This window comes from Rhinopithecus roxellana, chromosome 12 (genome assembly GCF_007565055.1).
Source record: "Rhinopithecus roxellana isolate Shanxi Qingling chromosome 12, ASM756505v1, whole genome shotgun sequence".
In the NCBI taxonomy this organism is placed as follows: domain Eukaryota; kingdom Metazoa; phylum Chordata; class Mammalia; order Primates; family Cercopithecidae; genus Rhinopithecus; species Rhinopithecus roxellana.
In genome coordinates, this window is record NC_044560.1 from 123,114,637 (window position 1) to 123,137,629 (window position 22,993).

A 22,993-nucleotide genomic window follows, 5' to 3' on the forward strand; every position below is an offset into this window, starting at 1 on the left:
ATTTTTTATTATTTGTAGAAACATGGTCTCACCCATCCTGGTTAACACGGTGAAACCCCGTCTCTACTAAAAAATACAAAAAACTAGCCGGGCGAGGTGGCGGGCGCCTGTAGTCCCAGCTACTCGGGAGACTGAGGCAGGAGAATGGCGTGAACCCGGGAGGCAGAGCTTGCAGTGAGCCGAGATCCGGCCACTGCACTCCAGCCTGGGCGACAGAGCCAGACTCTGTCTCAAAAAAAAAAAAAAAAAGAAAGAAAGAAACAGGGTCTCACCATGTTGCCCAGGCTGGTCTCAAACTCCTGGACTCAAGAAATCCTCCTGCCTTAGCCTCCCAAAGTGCTGGGATTACAGACATGAGCCACTGCACCCAGCCTAGAAGTATACTGTTTAACTACCAAATATTTCAGACTTTTCTAGAAAGTCTATTCTTACTGATTTCTCATGTAATTCAGAGAACATATTCTGTAAGTTGTTGATTTTTTAAAATGTATTGAGACATGTTTTATAGCCCAGAATGTGGCCCATCTGGGGAATGTTGCCTACCCCGCTGAAAAGAACATCAATTCTTCAGTTGTTGGGTCTTCTGCAAGTGTCAATTTGATCAAATGTTTGATAGTATTGTTCAAGTCTTCTATATATTTGCTGAATTTTTGTCGACTTGTTCTGTCAACAGATGAAACAAACAGAAAACAAGTAGCAAATGGAAGCCTTAAATCTAAACATATCAATGATTACACTAAATGTAAGTGGACTAAACACTGCAGTTAAAAAACAGAGACTGTCAGACTGAAAAAAGAGCTAGATTCATGTGTTGTCTACAAGAGGGATTTTATTTTTAGTTTTAGTTTTTTGAGGCAGTGTCTCACTCTGTCACCCAGGCTAGAGTGCAATGGTGCATTGATGGCTTACTGGTCTTCAACCTCCTGGGCTCAAGTGATCCTCCCACATCAGCCCCCCAACTAGCTGGGCCTACAGGTGCACACCACCACACCTGGCTGATTTTTGTATTTTTTTTATAGAGATGGGGTTTCACCATGTTGCCCAGACTGGTCTTGAAATCCTGGGCTAAAGCAATCCACCTGCCTTGGCCTTGCAAAGTGTTGGGATTACAGGGATAAGCCACAATGCCTGGTCAAGAGATGAATTTTAAACACAAAAATACAAATACATTGAAGGTAGATGGTTGGGGCAAATACATCATGTAAACACTAATCAAAGGAATGTGGGAAATTAGTATCAGGCAAAATAAACTTCAAGAAAGGAGTATTACCAGAGAAAAAGAGGGATATTTTAAAATGATAAAAGGACCAATACATGAAAAATACTTAAAAATTTAAACTTTATGGACCGGGTACAGTGGGACACACCTGTAATCCCAGCACTTTGAGAGGTCGAGGCAGGTGAATCACCTGAGATCAGGAGTTTGAGACCAGCCTGACCAACAGGGTGATACCCCATCTCTACCAAAAATACAAAATTAGGCCTGGCGCAGAGGCTCACACCTGTAATCCCAGCACTTTGGGAGGCCGAGGTGGTTGGATCACAAGGTCAGGAGTTTGAGACTAGCCTGGCCAACACGGTGAAACCCTGCCTCTACTAAAAATACAGAAATTAGCTGGATGTGGTGGCAGGCACCTGTAATCTCAGCTACTTGGGAGGCTGAGGCAGGAGAATTGTTTGAACCCAGGAGGTGGAGGTTGCAGTGAGCCGAGATCATGCCATTGCACTCCAGCCTGGGTGACAAGGCCAGACCCCATCTCAAAAAAAAAAAAAAAAAATTTGCTGGGTGTGGTGGCACATCCCTATAATCCCAGCTACTCAGGAGGCTAGGCAGAGACAGAAGAATTGCTTGAACCAGGGAGGCGGAGGTTGCGGTGTGCTGAGATTGCACCATTGCACTCCAGCTTGGGTAACAAGAGCAAAATTTCATCTCAAAAAAAAATTAGCCAGGCATGGTGGCACACACCTGTAATCCCAGCTACTCGGGAGGCTAAGGCAGGAGAATCGCTTGAACTGGGGAGGGAGAGGTTGCACCACTCTACTCCAGCCTGGGTGACAGAGTGAGACTGTCTCAAAAGTAAAGAAAATAAAAGAAAAAGAGTAATACACCCAGGACTAGAGTTGGAGTTGTTGTTGTTGTTGTTTTTTTTTTTTTTTTTTTTTTTTTTTTTGAGACAGAGTCTTGCTCTGTCGCCCAGGCTGGAGTGCAGTGGCTAGATCTCAGCTCACTGCAAGCTCCGCCTCCCAGGTTTACGCCATTCTCCTGCCTCAGCCTCCAGAGTAGCTGGGACTACAGGCGCCTGCCACCTCGCCCGGCTAGTTTTTTGTATTTTTTAGTAGAGACGGGGTTTCACCATGTTAGCCAGGATGGTCTCGATCTCCTGACCTCGTAATCCGCCCGTCTCGGCCTCCCAAAGTGCTGGGATTACAGGCGTGAGCCACCATGCCCGGCCATGGAGTTGGAGTTTTATTATTATTCAAGTCGGTCTCCCTGAGCATTCGAGGATCAGAGTTTTTAAAGATAATTTGGCAGGTAGGGACTTGGGAAGTGGGGAGTGCTGATTGGTCAGGTTGGAGATGGAATCATAGGGGTCAAAATGAGGTTTTCTTACTGTGTTTTGTTCCTGGGTGGGATGGCAGCACTGGGTGAGCCAGATGACTGGTCTGGATGGTGTCAGCTGATCCATCCAGTGCAGGGGCTGCAAAATATCTCAGGCACTGATCTTAGGGTTTACAATAGTGATGTTATCCCTAGGAGCAATTTGGGGAGGTTCAGACTCTTGGAGCCAGAGGTTGCACGATCCCTAAATCTTAATTTCTAATCTGGTAGCTAATTTGTTAGTCCTGTGTATTGCTCCATTTTCACACTACTTATAAAGACATACCCACGAATGGGAAATTTACAAAAGAAAGAGGTTTAATGGACTTACAGTTCCACGTGGCTGGAGGCCTCACAATCATGCTGGAAGGCAAGGAGGAGGAGTGAGTCATGTTTTTCATGAATGGCAGCAGGCAAAGAGGGAGAGTTTGTGCAGGGAAACTCCCCCATATAAAACCATCAGACCTCATGAGCCTTATTCACTATCACGAGATCAGCATGGGAAAGACCTGCTCCCATGATTCAGTTACCTCCCATTGTGTCCCTCCCATAACATGGAATTCAAGATGAGATTTGGGTGGGGACACAGCCAAACCATATTATCCCTCAAAGGCAGACTTATCCCCAGGCAGGAAGGGGGTCTTTTTGAGAAAGGGCTATTATCAATTTTGTTTCAGAGTCAAACAATGAACTGAAGTCCTTCCCAAAGTTGGTTTGCCCAACACCCAGGAATGAACAAGGACAGATTAAAGGTTAGAAGGAAGATGGAATTGGTTAGGTCTGATCTCTCTCACTGTCATAACTCCCTCAGTTATAATTTTTGCAAAGGCGGTTTCACTCTGGCCTAGTCCTTTGAGTTACTGCTTTCAGATGTACTATACCTACATATGTTATAAACACCAGAATATAGTGTTTGTTTTAACATGTCATATGTCTTTTAAAGAGAATAATTTTTTTAAAGTCAGACTTTTATATTAACCAAAGAAGTTTCCTATTGCTGCTGTAACAAATTGACACAAATTAGTGGTGGAAAACAACACAAATGAATTTGAGTTTTGGAGGTCAGAGGTCTAAGATACATCTCATTAGGGTAAAATCAAGGTGCTGGCAGGGTTGTGTTCTTTTTTGGAGGCTTTAATGGATAATCCATTTCCTTCAATTTTCCAGGTGACACTGACTCCTCTGCCTCCCTATTCCGTTGATAAAGACCCTTATGATTACACTGGACCCATCCAGTTAAGCCAGGATAATCTCCCCATCAAAGTCAGACAATTGGCTGGGTGTGGTGGTTCACACCTGCAATCCCAGCACTTTGGGAAGCTGAGGCGGGTGGATTACCTGAGGTCAGGAATTCGAGACCAGTCTGGCCAACATGGCAAAACACTGTCTCTACTAAATATACAAAAATTAGCCGGGCATGCTGGCATGTGCCTGTAAGTCCAGCTACTAGGGGGGCTGAGGCAGGAAGATCGCTTGAACCTGGGAGGCAGAGGTTGCAGTGAGCCGAGACTGCACCACTGCACTCCAGCCTGGGCAACAGAGTGACACTCTGTCTCAAGAAAATAAAATAAAATGAAAGTCAATTAACAGACTAATTCCATCTGCAGTATTAATTCTCCTTTGCTATGTAACCTATCACATTCCAGATTCTGGAGATTGAGGCATGACTTTTTTTTTTTTTGAGACAGGGTCTCTCTCTGTTGCCCAGGCTGGAGTGCAGTGGTGTGATCTTGGCTCACTGCAGGCTCAACCTCTGGGGCTCAAGTGATCCTCCTGCTGTAGCCTCCCAAGCAGCCAGGACTACAGGAACACGCCACACCACCACACTTCCATAATTTTTGTTTATTTTTTGTAAAGATGAGGTGTCACTATGTTGCCCAGGGTGGTCTTGACTCCTGGACTCATGCAATCCTCCTGCCTTGGCCTCCTAAAGTGCTGGGATTACAGGTATGAGCCACCCAGCCTATGAACATCTTTTAGATGCTGTTATTCTGTCTACCACATCCATATATTTATCATTTTTGGTGATCCTCATTCCTTCCTGTAGATTGTTGGGTGACATTTATTTTTATTTTTATGTATTTATTTATTTTTTTAGACGGAGTCTCACTCTGTCACCCAGGCTGGAGTACAATGGGGCGGTCTCTGCTCACTGCAACCTCCACCTCCCAGGTTCAAGTGATTCTACCGCCTCAGCCTCCCAAGTAGCTGGGACTACAGGCGCATGCCACCACACCCGGCTAATTTTTGTATTTTTAGTAGAGACGAGGTTTCACTGTGTTGGCCAGGCTGGTCTCGAACTCCTGACCTTGTGATCCACCCACCTCAGCCTCCCAAACTGCTGGGATTACAGGTGTGAGCCACCACGCCTGGCCTATTTTTATTTTTATTTTTTGGCACAGGGTTTCACTCTGTCACGCAGGCTAGGGTACAGTGATACAGTCACAGCTCACTGCAGCCTCAACCTCCTGGGTTCATTGATCCTCCTTACCTCAGCCTCCTGAGTAGCTAGGACTACAGGCACACACCACCACGCCCAGTTAATTTTTTTGTTTTGGCAGAATCTTGCTCTGTCACCCAGGATGGAGTACAAGAGCATGATCTGGGCTCACTGCAACCTCCATTTCCTGGGGTCAAGCAATCCTCCCACCTCAGCCTCCTTAGTAGATGGGACTGCAGGCACACCCACCATGCCTGGCTAATTTTTGTATTTTTTGTAGAGACAGCATTTCACCCTGTTACCCAGTCTGCTCCTGGGCTCAAGTGATCTGCCCACCTCTGCCTCCCAAAGTGTTGGAATTGTAGGGATGAACCACCAAGTCTAGCCTGTTATTTTCTTTAGTGTGAAGAATTTTCCTTAGTATTTCAAGTTTGATGGGGATGAATCTACTGTTTTTGTTGATTTTTAAATTGTCTGTATTTTGTTTTCATTTTATTTTATTTTTTTAAATTAAAGGCTGGGCACAGTGGCTGACCCCTATAATTCCAGCACTTTGGGAGGCTAAGGTGGTAGGATTGCTTGAGCCCAGGAGTTTGAGACCACCCTGGGTAACATACTGAGATCTTGTCTCTACAAACAATCAAAAAATTAACTGGGCATGGTCATGCATGCCTGTGGTCCTAGTTACTTGGGAAGCTGAGGTGGGAGGCTTGCTTGAGCCCAGGAGGTCAAGGCTACAGTGAGCTGTGATGGCGCCACTGCATTCCAGCCTGGGTGATAAAGCAAGACTCTGTTTGGAAAAAAAAAAAAAAAAAGACCTACTGTAATGCCACATCATCTCAATATATAGAATGTTTTCATCCTAGATTGAACACAGTGGCTAATGCCTATAATCCCAGCACTTTGGGAGGCTGAGGCAGAAAGATTAGCTCAGGAGTTTGAAACCATCCTAGGCAACATAGTGAGACCTCCAACTCTACAAGTAATTAACAAAATTTGTCAGGAATGGTGGCACATGCCTATGGTTCCAGCTACCTGAGAGGCTGAGGTGGGAGATTGGGCCTGGGAGGTCAAGGCTGCAGTGAGCTGTGATAGTGCCACTGAACTCCAGGTTGGACAACACAGCGAGATCGTGTCTGGAAACTTTTTTCTTATGCCCTTTGCAGAATTTTCCTCTGAAGAACAGCTTTTGTTCTGGCAGGGAGCTAATTTGGCTAGATTTTTAATTCCAAATCAATCATCTCCAGCAGAGGGCAGAAGCTAAAATCTTCACCCAGTTCTACCTTCTACCTGCTGCTTTTTTTTTTTTTCTGGGTTTCTTGTTACCCCTGCCCATGTATACATAAGCAGTCAACCAAGGAATTGGGAGGACTTGTCTTATCCAAATGTTGGGGCTCACCCCCTCTGCAATACTCTCCTTTTTAGGATTTCTCCTGTAACTTTTTGGTTGCCCTGCCCGCCTCAAACTCTGTTTCCTGACACCTCAAGGTAATAAAGCTGTGTCTTCACACCAGAGTTCCTTGCGGATTGGGGAATGCCCTAAGCAAGAGGCCACAGCTTCTCTAATTTCACCAGTTGCAGTTGTATTTGGCCACTGTCCAGTGCCCTGGAATAATTGGTTTTTCAAAATATTTTTTTCCCTAGAGTTTGTCATTGTTATTTGTGGGAGGGTTAATCTGACTACATTTATTTGCTATTACTGGAAACTAGAACCAGAAATATTTATTTATTTATTTTTGAAACGAAGTCTTGCTGTCGTTCCGGCTGGAGTGCAGTGGTGTGATCTCGGCTCACTGCAACCTCCGCCTCCTGAGTTCAAGCGACTCTCCTGCCTCAGCCTCATGAGTAGCTGGGATTACAGGTGCCTGCCACCATGCCCGTCTAATTTTTGTGCTTTTAGTAGAGACAGAGCTTCACCATGTTGGCCAGGCTGTTCTCGAACTCCTGACCTAAAGTGATCTGCCCGCCACAGCCTCCCAACCGATTAATACTTAATTAAAACGATATTTCTCTCCAGAATTCTTTGTTTTGAGATAGTGTCTTGCTCTGTCGTCCAGGTTGGAGTGCAATGGCGTGATCTCGGCTCACTGCAGCTTGACCTTCCAGGCTCAAGAGATCCTTCCAAGCTCAGCCTCTGCAATAGCTAGGACTACAGCTGTGCACCATCACGCCTGGCTAATTTTTTTGTAGAGATGGGGTTTCTCTGTGTTGCCCAGGCTGGTCTGGAAGTCCTGGGCAATCCTCCCGCCTCGGCCTCCCAAAGTGCTGGAATTACAGGTGTGAGCCACCATGCCCGACCTCAGAATTTTTGATAACCCTGTGAGGATGGCGTAAGCTGTAGTCAGGTGTGTGACCTTGGACAAGTTACTAGCCTATCTAGGCCTGTTTCCTCACTTACAAAATGGGGACAAGAATAAACCTACCTCATAGTCATGAGCATTACATGAATTGTTATATCTTAGAAGCTCAGAAATGCCTGGTGGTAAATGCTATATATATATATATATATATATATATATATATATATATACCCTTATTATTATTAGTGAGTACCTAGGTTGTCCATGTCACTGTTGGGTGCTTTACACACATTAATTTACTTGTCAGAATAACCTTGGGGGGGGAGGTACTATTCTAATGCCACTTTAGATATGAAGAAACTGACGTTTTGAGAGATTGGATGATTAAATCTAAGACTCCAAACACCACGCTTCCTCCAACGCGGTTTGGACTTGGAGAGGAAGGCAGCTTCTTTCAAGACATCCCTGAGCGAGAAAGTCGCGTCATCCGGGGACTCCCACTGCCCGAGTCCACCACGTGGCAGTCTGGGCCGAATGCCTCTCACCACTTTCTGGGTGGGCGAGGCCTGACTCCAACCCCGGCCCTCTGCTCTAGACCTGGCACCACTGTAGATGCAATCCAAACTCCCAGAAATGTGCCGCCTTTCATAATCCCCAGTTGTCCACAACAGGTGGTAACTCCTCCGTTGCTCAATGTGGCGTAAATCATCCCTTCCATAGCTGCGGGACCACAGCTCACCCACCTGGGACAAACACCCAAGACAGGGGCCGAATTCCAGCTCGCAGCAGTAATTCCGCCCCGCCCCTCCCCGCCCAGTCCAGCTCTTCTAGCCCTGCCCCGCTCCTCTAGCCCAACCTCCCCCCGCTGTTGGCCCCGCCCCTCCCCGCCCAGTCCAGCTCTTCTCGCCCCGCCCCGCTCTTCTCGCCCAACCGCTCACCTCTGTTGGCCCCGCCCCTCGCCCCCCAACATTTCCCCCCCCCGCCCCGCCCTCTCCCCGCCCCGTCCCCGCCCCTCTCTTCTCGTCCAACCGCCCACCTCCGTTGGCCCCGCCCTTCCATCTAAGTCACGCCTCCTAGTAGGTCAATTTAGCTTCTCCAGCCCCACAGCCCAGACTCCTCATTGGGCGCAGCACTATTCCCTCCTCTTCCTTGGGTCGCGAGGGCCGAACTCATCGAACATAGCCAATGGGTGATACGACAGCAGCGCGGCGGGAGGTTCGATTGACTGGGTCTTGGCGGGTCGGTGAGTCTTGGCGGCTGTTAACGCGCGCTTTGGGAAGAAGAAGGTTGGGAGGGAGGTGCTGGGGTCTACGTCCATCTCTGTCGCTCTTTTCAGCCCCTCCTCGTATTCCCCTCCTAACCTGGGTCTTTTACAGGCCCCGCGTGGCTTCCTGCTCGACCTCCCTGAATCTTATCCTGGTTTCCACCTCCAGCCCTGGGAAATCTCCTTTCTCCGGACTTGCCTTCCCCACCCAGGCTTCGGACTTTCACCACAGCTTCTCTTTCCTGGCCAGTGATTACCCACCCCCACCCCCACTCCCATCCCGCCCCGCCGCGCAACTACCTCCTCCCTTCACCCGGACTGGGACCATCATCCCCACTCCACTCCGCCCAGTCTGGGACCATCATCCCCACTCCACTCCGCCCAGTCTGGGACTCCACCTGCCTCCTCCCCCAGTCCCACACTAATCTCTGCTTGGTCTCTTCCACTTTGGCCTAATCTCTCGTCTCGGCCTACTGAGGACGGACACTCTCACAGTTTGGGTCCAAACCCCAGTTCCTGGACGGATTCCCGCCATCCAGGCCCCCTCTTTAATTAGCCGGTCCTCTCAATAATGTAGCAGCCCTCTCTGCTGATTAGACCCTGGTCTTACACGCTTAGCCGCTGCCTGCTTTTGACCTTCGGCTCATGGGTACTTGACGTTTTAAACTCCTAGGCCCAGGATGGTAAGTGTGGGCCTAGGGGAGGCTGGGAGTAGCCCTGGGTCAGGGTCTAACAGGCCTAGGCTGCAGGATGCTTGCAGGCACTGTTTCCTTTCTCCCCTTACAGAGGAGGAGCTTGGCTCCCAGCCAGCTGGCCAAGAGAAAGCCTGAAGGCGGGTCCTCTCAAGATGAAGACTGGCAACCTGGCCTAGTGGTGAGCACTCAAGGGGACAGGGAAGGGGAGTTTTCTGTTTGGGCAGAAAAGAAGCCAGGACTTGGTTTCTAGGGTTACATAGCCAACTCCAGATGCCTCTTTTGTATGTTCAGTAAACTTTTAATGAGTACTTACTATGTGCCAGGCATTGAACAAGATTAATAAAATCTTTGTCCTCAGAGTAGTCATTAGAAGCTAATATAACCTCAGTTTTCCTGGTGGGAAAAGGTATTCTAAAGCAAAAGAGCCGGTTGGATTGGACCTTTTGACTCTGTTTGAAAAAAAGGGCTACACAACAGCAATTAGCAGCCTGCTCTTTTGCTCCTTGTCCCCTGCCCAGTGTCACAGAACAGTAGAGTGTTCTGGGCCTCCCTTAGAGTCCTGGGCTCACTTGGGCCTAGATCTGACAGGTTGGGTCCTTCCAGTCCTTGCTCATACTGAAGTACAGTATATTCTACTTTAGGTTGGGCCCTGTGTGCTGCTTCCTATTTTGGAGGCTTACTGGGGCTGACTGTGGGCAGGACCTATGTAAACCAAAAGAAATAGGACAGTGCAGCATGGACTTCAGAGAATAAGAGCAGTTCAAGAAGTGGGGGCTTGGCCACTGGAACTTTGAAGGAAGGGATCAGCTATGCAAGGATTAGAAGGCACTTTTTGGCAGGAGCAGTGTGCTAATAAGGTGTGGGGTGGGGCTGCTGGTGTTTGTTTCAGGTGTGTCTTATAGGATCGCTGAAGCTTCAAATATCCTGGCAAACTGGCACAAGTGGGTTCTTGCCTAATGGCTTGGAGGGGTTTGCTCAATAGTTGTACTGTGGTGTGCAAGGGGCTTCTCTACCTGTGAAGGAGGCACATTGGCTGTCCCTTGCCACGTACATGGGTCTCAGACTTGAACTTGGGGCAGCATTCTCTGCAGCTGGGTCTACTGTCAGTTGCTGGTTGCTGCTGAAGATGCTTTTAGTGCCAGTGTCCTCATGGCCATGGGTGGCCTGAGTGGGGAGTGGCCTCAATGGCCTGGGAGTTGAAGGCAGCTGTACTCTTGCCCCTTGGAAACTCAGCGAAGTGTTTGGTTGCTCAGTCATTCCATGGAGCTTTTGGAGTGAAGCTTTGGGGCCACCAGGACTCCATGCTGTTGGTAGACTTGCTCTTCACACGCCCGTTTTATTTACCGTTTCCATTGCCCCTGCTCAGTTTAGGCAGGTTATTTAACCGCATTAAGCTCCAGTTTTATCACCTCTTAAATAAGGATAATAAATCTATATAATAGAGTAGCTATGAAGATGATACACTATAACACGCGTGAAGAATTTAGCACAGTGCCTGGCACTTAATAAGCACTTCAAGTATTAGTTGCCATTATGGTGATTTCTGTGGTCTTCTAGACTTCACCTTTCCCAATTCTCTCTCCTAGACTCCTAGGAAACGGAAATCCAGCAGTGAGACCCAGATCCAGGAGTGTTTCCTGTCTCCTTTTCGGAAACCTTTGAGTCAGCTAACCAATCAACCACCTTGTCTGGACAGCAGTCAGCATGTAAGCCAGAACTGCAACCTGCATGTATATGTCTGTGCCCAGTCACTCAGCCTAGGTAGACTCCTGTCCCTGTAGACTCCCTCAGTGCTTTCTAGAGTGGCCAGAAGACACACATCTGTGGGGGCTTTGGACCTGCCCACAGCTGCTGGGGCCTGCTTAGCGAGGTATGCCTAACTTGTGCCTGGTTTATAGTAGCTACATGGGCACCAGATATCAGATGGTTCAGATTCCTGAGGAAAGGAGGGTAAAGGAACTAGGATCCTCATGTCAGCTCAGACTCTGACTCTGTATATGACTTTAAGGAGTACCACAGTCATATATTTCCTCTAGTAAAGTCAAACTTAATCTCCACCATGGCAGGTGCATTGCCTCATGTAATTCTCACGTTTTAAGATGAGAAAACTGAGTCTCAGAAAGGTTAAGTAATTTGCTCAGAGTGGGTGCAGCAGATCTGCCTAGTTCCAAAGCTTTTCCACTAAGCTTTATGAGTAATGTTTTGAAGGAAAACTAGGAATACATAATGGAGATTAGTCATTTGTGCATTCAGCAAACATTTAAACACAGTTTTGTGGGCGGGCACGGTAGCTCACGCCTGTAATCCCAGCACTTCAGGAGGCCGAGGTGGGTGGATCACCTGAAGTTAGGAGTTTGAGACCAGCCTGGCCAACATGGTTAAACCCTTTCTCTACTAAAAATACAAAAATTAACTGGGCATGGTGTCATATGCCTGTAGTCCCAGCTACTCAGGAGGCTGAGGCATGAGAATCACTTGAAACCCGGGAGGCAGAGATTGCAGTGAGTCAAGATCATGCTACTGCACTCCAGCCTGGGCAAGAGTGAGACTTGGTCTCAAAAAAAAAAAAAAAACCTAACTAAATAAAAACAGTTTTGGGCCAGGCGCAGTGGCTCATGCCTGTAATCCCAGCACTTTGGGAGGCCAAGGCAGATGGATCACCTGAGGTCAGGAGTTCAAGACCAGCCTGGCAAACATGTTGAAATCCCGTCTCTATTAAAAATACAGAGAAAATTAGCCAGGCATGGTGGTGCATGCCTGTAATCCCAGCTACTTGGGAGGCTGAGGCAGGAGAATCACTTGAACCCGGGAGGCGGAGGTTGTAGTGAGCCGAGATCGTGCCATTACGCTCCAGCCTGGGCGACAAGAGTGAAAATCCATCCCAAAAACAAAAAAAAAACAGTTTTGTGTAATACTTGATAAATATAGATATATCACATAAGTTATAAAACACAAACACCTGTGAACCCATCATCCAGGACTAGAACATCGTCAAACCCATAATCCCTTTTCCTATCCCCAGAGGTAATCACTATCTTGAATTGTATCCATTATCTTTTGCTTTTATGACAGTTTTAGGATACATACAAAAATCACTAATACAGCCTCAGCAACAGAGTGAGACTCCATCTCAAAAAAAAAAAAATCACTAATACATTTTTTAATTGGTTTTTTGAACTTTAAAAAATGGTGTTGGGTAGGCGTGTTGGTTCACACCTATAATCCCAGCATTCTGGGAGACCGAGGTAGGCGGATGGCTTGAGCTCAGGAGTTTAAGACCAACCCAGGCAACATGGTGAAACCCCATCGCTATCAAAAATACAAAAAAAATTAGCTGGGCATGGTGGTGTGTGCCTGTTGTCCCAGCTACCTGGGAGGCTGACATGGGAGGATCGCTTAAGCCTAGGAGGCAGAGGTTGCAGTCAGCTGAGACTGGCACCATTGCACTCCAGCCTGGGTGACAGAGCGAGACCCCATCTCAAAGAAAATGGTGTTAAAATGGTGTATAATCTTCTGGGACTGTTTCATTCAGGATTTATTCAAAGTTGTCCTGTGTAACTACATGGCATAAGTGCAGTTGTGGGAGTGCATAACAGGAGACCTACGGGTCTGGAGATTGGGGAAGACCTGCCTCTGAAAGATGTGCTGTTAAGTCTTGAAAGATATGAGGGGTTAGACAGGTGAAGACAGTGGAAAACATTCTTATTTATTTATTTATTTTTTGAGATGGAGTCTCACTCAGTTGCCCAGGCTGGAGTGCAGTGGGGTGATCTGGGCTCACTGCAAGCTCCGCCTCCTTGGTTCACGCCATTCTGCTGCCTCGGCCTCCCGAGTAGCTGGGACTACAGGCGCCCGCCACCACACCAGGCTAATTTGTTTTGTATTTTCAGTAGAGACAGGGTTTAATCGTGTTAGCCAGGATGGTCTCGATCTCCTGACCTCGTGATCTGCCCGTCTCGGCCTCCCAAAGTGCTGGGATTATAGGCGTGAGCCACCGCGCCCGGCCAGGAGTGGAAAATATTCTAATAGAAGGAACAGCTTATTGGAAAGCCTGGCAGCAATAGAGGCAGGTACTGAAAAGAGAGTGTGGGGAGTTGGGGGATGGTGGTGAGAGATGAGAGTTGGAGAGCTATGCAGAGGCTAAGAGTGGAAGGCCTTTCAGAAGCCATGCTAGGAGAGTCTGGACTAAGGTCATTGAAGAGCTTTAGAAGTGTTTTAAGTCGGGGTGGGAGGTAACAGCAGTGTAGCATATCTGTTGGATGTGGAGAGACTGGAGGTAGGGAAACTAGTGAGAAAGCTATTGCAGGTGGCCAAGCAAGAGAGAATTATGCCCTGGACATGGGTTTTAGGGGAATGGGGAATGGGAAGAAGTAGGTGGATTTTGAGAGATACTTAAAAATTACAAGTGGAAAAACTTGGGATTGATTACATGTGGGGAGAGGGAAAATTGAGGATGAAGTTGGGATTTTAGGCTTGGGCAAGGGGGATGGATGGTGGTGCCATTTGCTGAGATAGGGAACGCAGAAGAGGAATGGCATTTGGTGGGAGGGAGATGGCGGGCACTGTAATCAGGAGGCCCATGAAGTTGAATGTATTATACAAAAGCTATTGTCTTTTAATAGCAAAGTTACAGGAATAGAACAGAAGATAGACAACATTAAAAATGTACTTGCAGGCCAGGCGTGGTGGTGCATACCTGTAATCCCAGCACTTTGGGAGGCCGAGGCAGGAGGATCGCTTGAGCCCAGGAGTGTGAGACCAACTTGAGCAACATAGTGAGACCCTATCTCTAAAAAACAATAAATAAATGGGCTGTATGTGGTTGCATGTGACTGTAGTCCCAGCTACTCTGGAGACTGAGGTGGGAGGATCGTTTCAGCTGAGGAGGTCAAGGGTGCAGTGACACATGATACTGTCACTGCACTCCACCCTGAGTGACAGAGACCCTGTCTCAAAAGGAAAAAAATACTTGCATATAGGAAAATTCAGAAAAGTATAGTTAATGGGTAGAATCTGCTGTGTGATAAGAATGCTACTAACACTGTTTAGTTGCTGTCAATAAGAAATTGTATTTTAAAAAATCCATTGTCCAGAAGATATGAACAGGTTTGTTTATAATTGTTATAGAATGGAAGTGCTGAAACTTGTTCACTGAAACATTTTGACTTGTATTAATGCTTTACATCTCTACATTTATATTAAGAATTCACACAAAAGGCCGGGCAAGGTGGCTCACGCCTGTAATCCCAGCACTTCGGAATGCTGAGGTGGGCGCATCACGAGGTCAGATCGGAGATTGAGACCATCCTGGCTAACACGGTGAAACTCCGTCTCTACTAAAAAATACAAAAAATTAGCTGGGCGTGGTGGTGGGTGCCTGTAGTCCCAGCTACTCAGGAGGCTGAGGAATGGTATGAACCCGGGAGGTAGAGCTTGTAGTGAGCTGAGATCGTGCCATTGCACTCTAGCCTGGCAACAGAGTGAGACTCCATCTAAAAAAAAAAAAAAAAAAAAAAAAAAAAAAAATTCACACAAAAAATGAAAATGATGGAAAAATGCAATACTTGATTTCTGTCCCCTATTTTTCTACTCACGGTGATATACTTAGGTATTCCTTTTTTTTTTTTTTTTTGAGACAGGGTCTTATGCTCTCACCCAGACTGGAGTGCAGTGGTGCTATCTTGGCTCACCTCCTTACTTATCTCCATTCTCCTTCAGCTGGAGCTTGGTGAGCTAACACTGCACTTAGAGAGCGATGGTGGTCTTTAATTCCTTTTAAAATCAGAAGAAAAAAATACATAGTAATCTAGCCTGATTATATTATTATATTTATCTTTATACCAACACAGTCTTGTTTTTGTTTTTTCTTTTTTTTCATAGGGAGTCTTGCTCTGTCGCTTAGAATGGAGTGCGGTGGCGTGATCTTGGTGCACTGCAACCTCCGCCTCCCAGGTTCAGGCTATTCTCCTGCCTCAGCCTCCTGAATAGCTGGGATTACAGGCACCCGCCACCACGCCTGGCAAATTTTTGTATTTTTAGTAGAGACACGGTTTTACAATGTTGGCCAGGCTGGTCTTGAACTCTTGACCTTGAGTGATCTTTCTGCCTTGGCCTCCCAAAATGCTAGTATTACAGGAGTGAGCCGCTGCATCTGGCTTTTTTTTTTTTTTTTTTTTTTTAATGGAGGAAGGGGCCCCAAAGGCAAAAGTGCCTGGGGCTCACAGGAGTCATAGTGTGGCCTTGGAGATGAGGACTTTAGCCTTAGACATGATGATTTTTTTTTTTTTTTTTTTTTTGAGGCTGAGTTTCGCTCTGTCGCCCGGACTGGAGTGCAGTGGCCAGATCTCAGCTCACTGCAAGCTCCGCCTCTCAGGTTTACGCCATTCTCCTGCCTCAGCCTCCCGAGTAGCTGGGACTACAGGCGCCCGCCATCTCGCCCGGCTAGTTTTTTTTTGTATTTTTAGTAGAGACGGGGTTTCACCGTGTTAGCCAGGATGGTCTCGATCTCCTGACCTCGTGATGCGCCCGTCTCGGCCTCCCAAAGTGCTGGGATTACAGGCTTGAGCCACCGCGCCCGGCCGACATGATGATTTTGAAGTCCCTGCAGGAGATCTAGGTCTGCAGTCGGTTGCAAATGTGGATGTGGAGTAAGGTATAACTAGAAATCTATCTGGGACTCGTTAGCATAGATATATTTTATACCTGGTAAATGGATTGGTGAATGTGTAGTCAGAAGATCTGAGGGCTAAACCCTGCGCCCTGGGGAGCACTGACTTTGTTTTTTTTTTTCTGAGACAGGGTCTCGCTGTGTTGCCCAGGCTGGAATGCAGTGGTGCGATCACAGGTCACTGCAGCCTCAATCTCAGGCTCGGGTATTGCTGCCACCTCAGCCTCTGGAGTAGCTAGGACCACAGACATGCGCCACCACACCTGGCTAATTTTTAAATGATATGTAGAGACCAGGTCTCACTATGTTGCCCAGGAAGGTTTCAAACTCCTGGGTTCTAGCAATCCTCCTGTCTTGGCCTCCCAGAGTGCTGGGATTACAGATGTGTGTCACTGCAGCTGGTTGGGAGCACTGAGCTCTGGGGGTGGGGTGAGGGTTAAAAGGCAGAGGAAAAAGAGCTCGTTAGGGGACTGAAGATGAGATCCCGGAAAGGTGGACAGTAGTGTCATGGAAGTCAAAGGCAGAAAATATTTGAGAAAGAGTGGCCAGCTTCGTCAAGTAAGATACATGTCCATTGGAATTAGGGTCATGTAGGCCATTCGTGATCTTGGCCAGAGTGGAAGGGGCAGAAGACAGGAAGAGTGGGAGGAAAAAAGGGGAGCTATATAACTTAGTAGAAGTTTGCCTGTGGAGGGGAGGAGATAAGGAATCAAACGAATATTTGTTTTTAAGATAGGAGATAATTAAGTCCATTTTGAATACTGGTAAGAGCTAATAGAGAGGGAGAGGCTGAGATACAGAGTGATCAGTCATAACAGAGTGATTCTCTGCAGAAATGGGAAGCTTTAGCCTTGGTGGGGAGGAGGGATGCTGTCTCTCATCTATCAGAAGGAAAAATTGATATGAATTATCAGTAACCAAATGAACAGAGAATGAGAGCATGCTCCCTCCCTGCCCCCTCCTATAGAGACTGGTGAGTCACCAGACCAGATCCCTGCAGGTTGGCCATTCTTTTCTTTTTCATTTTTTATTTATTTATTTATTTTTTTTGAGACAGGGTCTTGCTCTATGGCCCAGGCTGGAGTACAGTGGTGCGATCTCGGCTCACTGCAACTTCGACCTCCCAGGTTCAAGTGATTCTTGTGCCTCAACCCCCCAAGTAACTGAGATTATAGGTGCCCGCCACCATGCCCAGCTCAGTTTTTTGTATTTTTAGTAGAGAGGGGGTTTCACCATGTTGGCAAGGCAGGTCTTGAACTCCTGACCTCAAGTGACCTGCCTGCCTTGACCTCCCAAAGTGCTGGGATTACAGGCATGCACTGTGCCTGGCCAGCCATTCCATTTTGCAGACTGAGCCCTCAGATGTTTTTGGCCAGGGGTCTCCACATTCTTCCTTGCCAGTTATGCAAGCCTGTAGTTCTCCCTGCAGAACCTATGGTTCCTGTGTTCTATTGAAAGTCTTTTTAAATTTGGAGCATACATTCTTGGCTACTCAGAGCCTCAAATCTAGCCTTCTATACTGATAATTTTGAAAATATTTCTGTTTTAGAATTGATGCTATATTAAAAAGAAAATTAGGGTCTATCTCCTTTTCCTCTCATTTGACTTAAGAGTAGCTTTTTTTTTTTCCTTTGAGGCAGGTCTTGCTGTCACCCAGGCTGGAGTGCAATGGTGTAATCATAGCTCACTGCAGCCTTGAACTCCTAGGCTCAAGTGATCTTCCTGCCTCGGCCTTCTGAGTAGCTGGGACCATGTGCCACAGTGCCTGGGTAATTTTTAAATTTTGTTTAGGGGGTGTGTTGGGTGGGGTCTCACTACGTTGCCTTAGACTGGTCTCAAAATCCTGGACTTAAGCGGTCCTCCCACCTCAGCCTCCCAAAGCACTGGGGTTATAAGCATGAGCCACTGCACTGGCCAAGGGTCCTTTTTGTTAGCATCTTTCATAATGATTATCATTGCTGTTCATAGTTACAGTCATGCTAATTAAAAATAGTAAAGGCTGGGCATGATGGCTCATGCCTATAATCCCAGCACTTTGGGAGGCGGAGGTGAGAAGATCCCTTGAGCCAGGACTTAGAGACTGCAGTGAGGTATGATCACCACTACTGTACTCCAGCCTGGGCGACAAAGTGAGACCCTGTCTCTTTAAAAAAAAAAAAAAAAAAGAGTCAATAAAGGATTTTATTCACATGCAAAGAAGTTTGCAAATAAACAAAAGCATTTGAGTGTTTTGCCAACTTTGCCCTCATGTTATGTTACTTAGTGTGATATTGTCATGTTATTTAGTGTGATAAGGAAGTTCATTTCTACATACTCGTTTTCTGTCTTCTAATATCACAAAAAAAATTCATTACTTTTTTTTTAATTTAAAGTACATTTGAGGCCAGTCGCGATGGCTCATTCCTGTAATCCCAGTACTTTGGGGGGCCAAGGTGGACGGATCACTTGAGGTCAGGAGTTCAAGACCAGCCTGGCCAACATGGTGAAACCCTGTCTCTACTAAAAATACCAAAATTAGTGAGGTGTGGTGGTGTGCGCCTGTAGTCCTAGCTACTTGGGAGGCTGAGGCAGGAGCATCGCTTGAACCTGGGAGGCAGAGGTTGCAGTGAGCTGAGATTGCGCCATTGCACTCCAGCTGGGCGACAGAGCGAGACTCCGTCTCCAAAAAAAAAAAAAAAAACCCAAAAAACAAATAAAGTACATTTGAGTTTCTAGACATTTATGATGTGTGAAGAAATGAGTCAGAAAACAAAGGTAAAAATATCAGGGCAGGCTTGCTTTTTTTTCCTACTAGACTATGTTTTTTGCTAGAAGGGATATTTTTTCATTACTGCTTTTTCCACTAATATATTCCCATTAAAACTGCCTTCAGGGTCTCTGCTCTTTATTTCTCTTTGATCTCTTGGGTTCCAGCTCTGGTTTTGTTGAGGTTCATAGGGTATCACAGTTCCGCAAAGGGCTCAGGTGTGTGTGGACCAGAACTTCCATGGGAGCTGTCAGAGTTAGTTCAGTGTTAATTTTTCTGCCTTCTCTACTCCTGCCCCAGCCCCATAGCCCATGGAATAATGCTGGTTCAAGGCAGAAGTGCTTGTAGAGAGGCTTCTTGCCCTTAGGTAGAGGAGTCACCAGTGCTACCTCTCTAGGACCCACATGTCTACCTGCTGTCACCCTTGTCCCACTTGCTTTTTCTTAGTGTTGGGCTTAGCTTCTCTCTCATGTCCCTTTCTCATGTTCCTTCTCTTGTGCTTTACATGGCAGGAAGCTGCCGGGTCTGGGCTGATGTGTATGGCTGTACTCAAACAGACTGGGTGAGAGGCCATATTGCCTACTGAGTACAAGTAAGGACCCTAGAACTGGGAAAGTCCTGCGTTTATAATGGCTTTCTGATTTGAGAAAGTGACTTAATCACCCTGAGCTTCAGTTTGCTCATCTGTAAAATGGGAATACCAGTAATATATGGACCTCATACAGCTGTTGGGATTAAATGGTAACATGAATGCAAGAGGCTTAGCTCTGTGTCTAGCATACATTGGTAGCCATCATTATTTTTATTTATATATATTTTTTTTTTTTTTTTTTTTTTTTTTGTTGAGACGGAGTCTTGCTCTGCCGCCCAGGCTGGAGTGCAGTGGCCAGCTCTCAGCTCACTGCAAGCTCCGCCTCCCGGGTTCACGCCATTCTCCTGCCTCAGCCTCCCGAGTAGCTGGGACTACAGGCGCCCGCCTCGTCGCCCGGCTAGTTTTTTGTATTTTTTTAGTAGAGACGGGGTTTCACCGTATTAGCCAGGATGGTCTCGATCTCCTGACCTCGTGATCCGCCCGTCTCGGCCTCCCAAAGTGCTGGGATTACAGGCTTGAGCCACCGCGCCCGGCCTTTATATTTTTAAATATATATTTTAAAAATAGAGATGGGGTCTTGCTATATTGCCCAGGCTGGTCTCGAACTCTCAGACCTAAGTGATCCTCCTGCCTTGGCCTCCCAAAGTGTTAAGATTACAGGTGTGAGCCACCATGCTCGGTCTGGTGGTGGTAATATTATTTTATTAATACTATGGCTCCCATATCTCTTACTATCACTACTTTTTGATGAGCTGTTTAGTTCCCAAGGAGGCTGATGTGAGTATTAGATATATTAGGCAGAACTGATGTGGCCAAAAAAAAAATTGTGAGGTATGTGAGGTATGCTTGGGAAGGTGTAGCCCTATATGACAGTGGTTAAACGCAGACATTGGACTTCTCTGTTATTACTCGGGTTGGCTAAGTTTGTGGTAGTTGCTTTCCAAGGTGCTATACCCTAGGGAAGAGCTAGGGATGCTCACTGGCATCTTTAATGAGTGAATGGTTTCATGGGTTCTAAGCCTCATGGTTGACTGAGGCTGGGCCCTTCTGCTATCCCTGGATACTTGTAGAACCTTACATAAAGCCTCGAAGATGGACGCTGTTGTACCAACCTAATGTGAAGCATATCATGATATTGTCTCATAACATCTCCAATCAGTCCTGAATCCCTCTTTCTCCTTTCTTTTTAGGAAGCATTTATTCGAAGCATTTTGTCAAAGCCTTTCAAAGTCCCCATTCCAAATTATCAAGGTAAAATGGAGGTTTTTCTGTTTTTGAAATCAGTCATATGTATGTGTGCCTGAATAAATTAAAAATCTGCTTTTGTAAATACAAGCTTAGCTGGGAATTGAAGGTGCCAGTCCAGTGGTGGCTGTGTTTGGGGTGACCCTCCTGAGGCCTGCATGAAAACTGTGTTAGCCTCAGTAAGGGCTGCCAAGACTAACTGCCCCTCATCTTCTTGGTAGAGGTGTCCCACTGCTTAGAAAGTTCCTGGTGGGCCAAGATGGCTGATGGACCTGGGCTTCATTCAATCCAAGTGCATTCAGTAGCATCTCTTTTATGAGGCTGACTGTGTGGGAGGCCTAAATTCTGTAAGGTTTTTTCCCTGTCTCATATAGGGTACAGCATGATGCTAAAACTGGGGCTTGGAGGAGTAGGGAGGCCAGCTTTCTCTCTCTTTCTCTCTCTCTTTTTTTTTCTTTTTAAAAAATTTAATAGAGATAAGATTTCACTATGTTGACCAGGCTGATCTCGAACTCCTGGGCTCAAGCGATCCTCCCACCTCGACCTCTCAAAAAGTGTTGGGACTACAGGCTTGAGACACTATGCTTGGCTGTGGCCAGCTCTCAGGAGCTCTCAGAAAGCTCTATGAAAGCCCCATTTAGAATTTCAGGCCTTCCCAGGATTGTGTTGAGTTGAAATGAACCAGTCCTGGCACCTCAGAAGTTTGTAATGGAATGGGAGAAATAAAACAGGAAAAGCTCTGATTCAAAGCAGAATAATTCTGGGGACTGGGTGTGGTGCCTCATGCCTGTAATACCAGCACTTTGGGAGGCCAAGGTGGGCAGATCACCTGAGGTCAGGAGTTCAAGACCAGCCCGGACAACATGGTGAAACCCTGTCTCTACTAAAAAAATACAAAAATTAGCCAGATGTGGTGACGGGCGCCTATAGTCCCAGCTTCTTGGGAGGCTAAGGCAGGAGAATTGCTTGAACCCAGGAGGCAGAGGTGGCAGTGAGCCAAGATTGTGCCATTGCACTCTAGCCTGGGCAATAGAGTGAGACTCCATCTCTGAAAAAAGCAGAATGGGATAATGGTCATGTAGAGATGCTCAAACTGAGTTTGGAGGCATTCTCAGAGAGAGAGGGTCATATGGGAGCTCAAGAAATGTTATGTGAAGGACAAGTATTTGAGCTGGGCTTGCTGGAGCTCCTAAACATAGGTTCAGGTGATGGAATGATTATTGGTTTGTAGGTCCTCTGGGCTCTCGGGCATTGGGCCTGAAAAGGGCTGGGGTCCGCCGGGCCCTCCATGACCCCCTGGAAAAAGATGCCTTGGTTCTGTATGAGCCTCCCCCGCTGAGCGCCCATGACCAGCTGAAGCTTGACAAGTATGTGCACTGGTATTTCGTAAGCAGTTCTGGTCCTCTGTACATGCATGCATACTTGGGAGGGTAGAAGGTATTTTGGTGTGATTTCTCTTTAGGATTGACATGTGTTTTCAGAGAGTAGATGATTGGGGAAGGAGACTGCCTGGGGAAGAGCCTGTGGTCATGTCCAGTGAGTGGGCATTCCTCATCCCCTCCTGCCTTCCCAGGATGCTCACTCAGGAGGAGGAGTGATTGAGGTGATGACATAGGGAACCCATTCCTCTCTGAGCTAACTTTCTAACTCCTAAAGTAGGAATTTGCTATGGTTTTATGACTTATCAGCCAAGAAGGTCTTCTCGTAGGCAGCTGCCTCTGTTGCCTCTGGATCAGCAGGACACAGCTTCCTGAGGGTGCTCCCTTGCCCATGTCTGAGCACATTGTTTTCTTTGCTGTGTTTTCTCAGGGAGAAACTCCCTGTCCATGTGGTTGTTGACCCTATTCTCAGTAAGGTTTTGCGGCCTCATCAGAGAGAGGTAAATGAGGGTGAGGGGAATGAGGTGTGGGCTAGGGGCTGAGCCTGGGAGACTACCATCCCTGGGACAGCAGCAGCGTAGGTGCCAAAGTGGACTGAAGGCTGTTATTCTCTAGGGAGTGAAATTCCTGTGGGAGTGTGTCACCAGTCGGCGCATCCCTGGCAGCCATGGCTGTATCATGGCTGATGAGATGGGCCTGGGAAAGACGCTGCAGTGCATCACATTGATGTGGACACTTTTGCGTCAGAGTCCAGAGTGCAAGCCAGAAATTGACAAGGCAGTGGTGGTGTCGCCTTCCAGTCTGGTGAAGAACTGGTATAATGAGGTTGGGAAATGGCTTGGAGGGAGGATCCAACCTCTGGCCATCGATGGAGGATCTAAGGATGAAATAGACCAAAAACTGGGTATGGAGCCTTAACAAAGATGGCTGCACTCTCCTGCATAGCCTGCTGCTTTCTTGTGTATATGCTCACTTATGGCCAGGGGGGAGGGCAATGCAGGGGTAGCAGAAAAGAGAATTTCCATTGAAAATAGTTGAAGTGGAGCCAGTTGTTTCCAGGCTAAAT

General features: G+C 46.9%; 1 protein-coding gene across 3 annotated transcripts in view; it reads left to right on the plus strand.

Moving 5' to 3' along the window:
* Positions 1-8,457: 8,457 nt before the first annotated feature.
* RAD54L (RAD54 like) overlaps positions 8,458-22,993 on the plus strand; it is a 32,225-nt gene continuing 17,689 nt past the window's right edge. The window contains exons 1-8 of one of the 3 annotated variants that reach the window (XM_030912907.1): positions 8,458-8,582; positions 8,716-9,286; positions 9,390-9,476; positions 10,885-11,004; positions 20,494-20,554; positions 21,780-21,915; positions 22,358-22,427; positions 22,543-22,831. In XM_030912907.1, coding sequence (XP_030768767.1) covers positions 9,284-9,286; positions 9,390-9,476; positions 10,885-11,004; positions 20,494-20,554; positions 21,780-21,915; positions 22,358-22,427; positions 22,543-22,831 — 766 coding nt within the window. In that variant the 5' untranslated portion in view covers positions 8,458-8,582; positions 8,716-9,283. The other 2 variants (XM_030912908.1, XM_010363031.2) reach the window with 2 other exon arrangements.